Here is a 7,416-nt window from a genome sequence, read left to right as displayed (position 1 = left end):
ACCACCCATTATCTTTGAGGCCTGGAACATTTGCATTTGTTCACTCAGAGTAGCTCAGATCCAAGGCAAGAGAAAAATCGGTGTTACAACCCTACAATGGAGATGAAAGCCTCTCAGCAGGGTGCTAGGAGGTGATAGGTTCAGGGAATTTACGCAAATTTGCACAGGGTTAGTAAATGTAGTAGTAGGGACTTACAGCAGGAAAAAAAGGCTCAGTAATTCTAGTACTAACACCCCGCTGAGATTTTCACAGGCCTTCAGCTCCATTGTTCTCCTGCTTTCGTTGCGCAAAACACCCTCCCCCAACCAGGAGAGATTTGTGTATGTGTAGGAGTGGCATTGCTTGACTACAGCACAGTGCTGTGCATAAAAGCAGACCGACCAGGAGGGAGAATCATTTCTTGTTCGCATTTCTGAGAACGCACATCAGGATGGCCTCTGTATCACTGCCACGCAGGAAGAACCTCTCCGCGCAACAGGCTTGGGCCTTGCTTCAGGAAATGGACGAAGCAGATTCTGACGGAGGAGAGGTTTCATTTGTCCAGCAGGCCACTGATACCTCCTCAGAAGAATCTGAAAAGGAGACGGAACAAGAACCCAACATGCCTCCACGGAAGAGGCCCCGTGGTGCTGGGAAGCCCTGTTTGAGCCAGACGGCAAAAGACTGCACTGTGTGGGTAGAGGAGGACATTGGAATGCCCAGTGCAGGAGCAAATCGCTCGTGCTTCACTGCGCAAGCTGGACCCACAGAGTCTGCTAAGGTTTGTCACTGCCATATTACATATTGTAACGACCATGGGTTAGTGGAGCTAAACTGGCTAAACTGCTCACTAGCTAAACGGCTAGTGGGGCGCTAGCGGCTATCGCTAAACTTCGCAACGGATGGAGAGCGCTTGTGCCTCATACACCGCACAACCCCTATCCCGCTCCCACCACATAGAGTCGCGGTGTCAGCCAACCATGCCAATTCAACCCACTCCACAGAACACACATCAACTTCACTGTGGCTTACATTAACATAACACTAACACAACATGCGAATCAAACACATAGGAACTAGCAGAACGATAGAAAACACAGACAACACAATACCCAGAATGCATCTGGCTAACAACCCCAGCCAGGTCATTACAATATGATATTTATATAAACCCATTTAGAGTGAGGTTCATGTAAATTTACCATTCTCTATTTATCTTCTGACAGCGTAAAATTACAAGTGTGCTCCAAAGCTTCCTTTGCCTGTTAGACGTGGGAATGCTACACACCATCAGAGAGTGTACGGTACATCAAGCCCGCAGAACAGAGCCGGACTGGAATTTGTCAGTTCATGAACTGATGGCATTCATTTCAATCCTGTTTGTAAGAGCAATCATGTGTCCTGTTGGTGCCATTGTGGATTGCTGGTCAGAAAGATTTCTGGTGCCAGTAATCAAAGAGACAATGCCCCGAGATAGATTCATTTCAATTATGCAACACCTTCGATTTGATGACAAGGACACGCGGGCAGAACGGGTGAAAACAGACAAATTTGCAGCGATCTCCGACATCTGGACACACTTCAACGAGAACTGTGCTAAGAGTTTCACTCCAGGAGAACGCATGACCATAGATGAACAACTGTTCCCTACCAAGGTTTGTTGTCCATTCACACAGTATATTGCAACCAAGCCAGACAAATTTGGGATCAAGTTCTGGATGGCCACAGACTTGGACACCAAATATGTCTGCAGTGCATCTCCTCACTTGGGAAAAGACCCCAGTCGTCAGAAGGGAGAGAGGCTGGCAGAGAACGTGGTCATGAAACTGATGGAGCCGTTTTTGGATGATAGGAGAAAGGTCACAACGGACAATTTCTTTACTTCACTGTCACTGTCGCACAGACTGCTGCAGCGCAAAACAACATTGCTGGGCACGGTGAATAAAGTCTGGCGTGAACTTCCTCAACTTGCACGGATGTATTCCGTAAGAGCAGCAACACGCAGGTGGCCAGTAGCAGTTTTCTACAATATGCTGGACCTGGCGGCTGGGAATGCCTACATTTTGTACAAGGTATGTACAGGGTGGACAGGCAAAAGAAGATTGTTTCTGAGTCTTCTAGCTCAAGAACTACGTTGCCGATTCATGCAGCACAAGGAAATATTAGCACAGGCTGCTGCAGCTGCTGTGCCAGGGACTGGAAAGACAACGCAGTGCCAGGTGCAAGAGAGCTGCAACAGGAATCGCAGCAGGTTTACCTGTGCAACACGTCAGAAATTCACCTGTGCCAAATGCAGGGATGATGAACACTGGGTCTGCAAACGCTGTAAAGTTTGAAACACTTTGAAATTGTTTCTGAAGGTTGTAACACAGAGGTTTGGCCTGGCTTGGATCTGAGCAACTCTGAGTGAGCAAATGCAAACGGGCCAGGCCTCAAGGATAATGGGTGGTTTGCACAACAAAAGCTGGAGGAGGAAAGAGCTGACGACCTGTGAAAATCTCAGCAGGGGTGATTAACACCTCGGGACTTCCACCAGAAAATAAAAAAGCCAGTAATTCTAGTAGGTGTTGGATTTAGGGAAGTTACGCAAATTTGCGCAGGTTTAGTAAATCTAGTGTTAACTAACTTACTTCCAGGTCTCAATTTTGTGACTTTGTATAGAATTGGACTAAATGTGAATTCTGCATCATTGCATATTTAAACATCAATATCAATGAAATGTATTTCTATAGCTTTTGTATTAGAAACCAAAATATTTGTATGAATCCCAGTGCACAAAAAACTTCCTATTGAGTTTAGAAAAATGTAAATAATTATATTAATAAAGAAGCAGAGTATACTGAAAGGCGCCGTACTCATAAGATGTGTAGTAAACCGGAAGCCTTTTGTATTTTAATCAATTATAGTACCACTGGATGTGTATTAGCTCCTCTGGGTCAGTAATAATGATCTGAATCACCACACCATATGCAGACTAAGTCCACCAATGTGGTTTCGTAAATTTGTACTGGCGGACAGCTGCTTCAGGGCTTAGAAAAACTTCAATGGAAGCAGAAATGAAACCCAGCAGCAGTTCAGTGCCTCTTGTCTTATAGAAAATGACAGATACTATCAACTTGAAGCGTCACACAGAGTGTGTTTTCATCAGCATAGGCAAACCTGAGTGGGCGTGTGGCAAGCCTATTGTCAAACACTTACATCAGTGACTTTGAATGAATACGCCTGCCAAAAAAAGTATTTAACTGTCTTTACTTAGCAGGGGTTTTACTCACCCTTTGTTCCATTAAAAATTTAACTGGGAAAACATGAAACAGTGCGGCTCAAGAAAAACATCTTTCAGGTCATTTCAGAGCCAGACTAAATAATTCGTAAGAATTCTGAGGCAACAGGGCAGCTAGCTTTGTCGTCTTTTAAATCTTGGATTTCCATTCACAGTAAAACTTTGCTCATACTGTCAAAAAATGGCCTGCAACAAATTTAAAAATGTATTAATATATAATAACTGTTCAGACTGTTCTGTCAGAAGAGGTTTAATACAAGTCCTGCTCCAGAAACTTAGTACATTTGTATTTTCTTTTCAATGTGAAACTTTTAATATTTTGATAATAAGTTGAATGGTTAGATACTAATTGAGAGCAAAAATGAACTTTCACTCTGACCCTCTAGTCTTCAGAGCTGTTTAAAATTTTCAGGGAGATGCCAGAAAGCTTCCTTTGTGCCAAGATAACACCCCAGCACCACCATCAGCAGCCCAGACTGTGGGTACATAACCCTATCATGTGAATGTGGCAACAGCTCTTGTTAGATTTGTATTGTTTATTGTCATTTATGCTTAGAAATATTTAACCATATATGCTTAGAGGTGTATAATCGATTGTGTAGTGATAGGATGTGTGATCCTTAATAGTCTACAAAGGCTTTGTGTGCATTCCAGAATGTTCTGGCATTCACACCAACATTCTGGGAGCATGGGAGAGGTCATACCTTGTCTTATTGTTTTATGGTAGGATAAACGTATCTAACGTATCTATAGATACCTACTTTGTAGGTACTTTGTTCCTTGTTTTCTCTGGAATTCTCTGGAATCTCTGCCTTCCAATTCTTAACCCTCGTTACCTTACGGTCCATTTCCTGGACTATTTGGATACTTGTTTTGCCCCTTTGGTCATGTGGAATCAATTCCTTATGGGGCCGTTTTTCCTAGTGAGTTTGTTTTATTAAGAATATATTACATTTTGGAGTCCTGCATTAGAGTCAACACTTGTACCTTATCGTGATTTGGCTTCACCCAGCAGCAGTTCTATAGTCACCATGAAAACATTTATAGACTAACATAATATTTTCAATTTAAGCCATGAGTGTAGTCCAATCAAATTCACACATTTACTAATTTTGGGGGATGTTTTAATACAGATTATACAAAAATCATAAGCACAATGTTCATTTTGTTGAGCAAAATTAAACAGCACTTCAAATTAAGCGAACAATCACTATGTTACAACAGTTATTATGCTCAAGATTGGCTGTGTGCCACTGATGGCAGGGTATTTTCAGATGTCCTGTGGATCATTGATGAGCTCATATGACTCATAGATGAGCATCAAAACAATAGTTTGCTGATGAAGTGTTCAGAAACTGAGATTCCCTTCTAGTTACACAACAAAAGCCCAAAACCTATAAAAAGAAGTGTGTCCTCTGTCCTCTGCCTACCCCCATTTTGCTTTGTTATTTTGTGTTTTCCCCCTCCAGTGCTGGTAAGTAGGCCATGTTAATTTAAAAATACAATCTCTGAATAATAATGGTTACAGAATCAATGATCCCATCTTCCCCCAAACTCACAGCAAGTATCCTACAGTAATGGCTATACATAGCTCATAATGAGAGCAGATCGGGATCTGATTTGTTCCCTTAAAATGTAAGTCTTTTCCTTTGGACCTGCAGTTGTGGATTAGATTACTTACACTGTACACGTTAGGCTGTAATCTGGTGTTACTGCTGTGTGTTCTACACAAAGATGTGTTCACCTCTCTGAGTAGAATCTGTTGTCAAGGGGCACAATCATCTTCTCAGGAAAACCTTCTGGTTTCCACTTGAAATCTGCTCAATACTCATATTTGCAAATTAAACAATAAGTTCCCAGAATCAAATGCAGTTCAATAGCCAGGCAAACTCATATTTTCATATACCTTCTTTCTTGAGACTTATGCTGACAGGTGAAAATTTATCAAAGGAAACTGCCTCTTCAACCCAATTCCATTGATCCATAAGTGTCAAGCTATATAAATAAATATATAAATTGTTAATGTATAATGCCCATCACATCATTAATATTAAGATCTAAAGATTGGGCACATTTCTGAATTTACCTGAGCATATCAGTGACACACTAAGACCCAGGCTACAGTTAGCAGATCTGTTGGCTACAAGCACATAAAAGCACAGGTTGTTCCAGGTTACAGCCACATCTGGAAGGGAAGAGATTCCCCATCCCTGTGGGGAATATGCGTAGACACTCAGGCAGCCACTGATAAACATCAAAGCAAAGCCTCTCTTTAATGATTCATGCTTGTTCTGTGTGCAGTGGATCAGCACCAGCGGGACCTTCAGTGTGTCCCAAATCCCTGCAACACAAAACAATTTTGTAACATTTGGCTAAGCATCAATGCAGACAAATCTGGATGCAAATACCACATTTATAATGGTTAAAAATTCAAAAGAGGATCAGAAATTAGTATTATTTGGAGTTCTGAGTGACTTGAATGGGGGGATTTATACAAATGGCAAGTTTAAATGGTTCTGAAGTGTTACCAGGGTGCAGCACTTCTTTCTCAGAGAGCCAGAAGAAGTGCATGATTGCATTAGCATATTACATCGGGGCTTTCTGTGGGAAACTGAGGTCTCAAGGCGAGCAGACGTCTGTTTGTTTCTAAATAAAGCAACTTGCCAATGAACTCATTCTGCAAGGTGCAGGAAAAGAAACTCAGAATACATGCCTGTTTGTTCTTTTTCACTTCAAAACCACACAAAGCCGGTGCCATTTCAAAGAAGCTCTGTTAAAATGAGGTTCTTGCATCACCACAGCTCTGCGGGACTGAACTTCAAGCTGAATTCATCTCTTTTGTTCTAACTTGTTCTAACATTTGCCTGGAAATATATAGGAAGTTTGCTGCTCAATATTTCTCAAGTTCTCATTGTAAGGCGATTTAAGTTGAGAGTAAAACATACAGAAGACGACACACTGTCTGAGCCTTTTGCACTGGGAATGTCTCACCAAGCAGCTTCTGAAAAGTAACTGCAAATATTTTGGAAAATCTCTTCCAATTGTGTTATATTTTATTAAAATCTGATGACGCAACGTGTTTATTTTACCATTTGTCACTCCTATTATTTATACAATCGCCAGTAATACTTTCTAATTACAGAGACTGCCAAAGCCTTATAACATTGTATGCACAACAGTAAATTGTTTTACCTTTTACTCACTTTCACTTTCTGTGCATGTTCTTTTTGTGTCATTTTCAGTTTCAAAACATCTTTCTGAAGTTGCTCTTCAAGATACCATGAGGTTAAAAGTACATCATCCATTGTGGTTGTCATGGTCCGCGGCCCGGCGTCCGGGGTGCCGCTGGGATGTCCACGCCCACGAGCGTGGCTGCTAACCCCACACCTGCATCCCATCCCAGGCGATCATCAGGTGGACTATTTAATCCTGCCCTACCTGCTGCTCCACGCCAGTCCGTAGTCGCCTCTCAGCGGTAACGTACGCCTGCGGGAAAAGAACTCTTATGACAAACTCTCCATCGGACCTAACACTGTTTTTTCCCTGTGTACCCAGATCACAACTCGGCATGTTTTTGTTTACGAGCCACCTGCCTGTCCACCTGTCCGCCTGATATTTGGTTCACCATCAGCTTCGCCGTCTCGACCCCTTTTGGAGCTCCACCCCCCTCTGGTTCACTCGGCCCGGCTATCACCGTGAGACGCACACTCCACCTTCCCTCGTATGCTGCCTTTTTTCCGCACCCCAGTAATCTGTCTCTCTTTTTGTTTTACAGCCTCTCACAGCCCCGCTCTCGGCGTTCCCTGCGCGGTCCCTCGGTTTCTTCTGGTTCCATACGTTGTTTTTCAGGCTACCCTCACGGGACACCTTTAGTTGCAATAAAAATTACTTTCTTTATTCGCTCCTACCCTAGTGTGTGTGTTCTGCTACTGGGTCCTGCCTGCGCTCGGAACTTCGGTTCATGACAGTGGTCATAAACTCCACGCAAAAACTGTAGCTGAAAAATGACTATTTAATTCATCTCAATGCAAATCAGTATTTATATTGTGCCAATTCACAACAAAAGTACCCTCAAGATGTTTAATTTACTCTAATATAAAGATATTACAATAGAGAATCCCCAACAATCAGGAGATCTCTTTAAAATAAAACAAAA

General features: G+C 42.4%; 1 protein-coding gene and 1 long non-coding RNA gene across 4 annotated transcripts; one reads left to right on the top strand and one right to left on the bottom strand.

The window, feature by feature from the left end:
* The first annotated feature begins 325 nt into the window (after window positions 1-325).
* Window positions 326-7,157, top strand: LOC113031589 (uncharacterized). 3 transcript variants are annotated; one of them, XR_003273754.1, is made up of 3 exons: window positions 326-761; window positions 6,503-6,955; window positions 7,036-7,157. XR_003273754.1 is itself a non-coding variant. In XM_026183797.1 (2 exons), exons 1-2 carry the CDS (start codon window positions 432-434, stop codon window positions 6,542-6,544), a joined length of 372 nt encoding a protein of 123 aa, XP_026039582.1. In that variant the 5' UTR covers window positions 326-431; the 3' UTR covers window positions 6,545-7,157. The 3 variants fall into 3 exon arrangements, 2 of the variants coding, with proteins under 2 accessions (XP_026039582.1, XP_026039577.1); XM_026183797.1 differs by having other exon boundaries at window positions 6,503-7,157; XM_026183792.1 differs by lacking the exons at window positions 6,503-6,955; window positions 7,036-7,157 and adding an exon at window positions 1,207-2,524.
* LOC113031598 (uncharacterized) lies at window positions 4,368-6,512 on the bottom strand. Its single transcript, XR_003273755.1, has 2 exons — window positions 6,464-6,512; window positions 4,368-5,601 (listed from the first exon to the last, which is right to left on the bottom strand). It is a non-coding gene; the product is annotated as an uncharacterized LOC113031598 (long non-coding RNA).
* Window positions 7,158-7,416: the final 259 nt, after the last annotated feature.

This window comes from Astatotilapia calliptera, chromosome 2 (genome assembly GCF_900246225.1).
Source record: "Astatotilapia calliptera chromosome 2, fAstCal1.2, whole genome shotgun sequence".
NCBI lineage: Eukaryota > Metazoa > Chordata > Actinopteri > Cichliformes > Cichlidae > Astatotilapia > Astatotilapia calliptera.
This window is presented reverse-complemented; position numbering and strand designations above follow the sequence as displayed.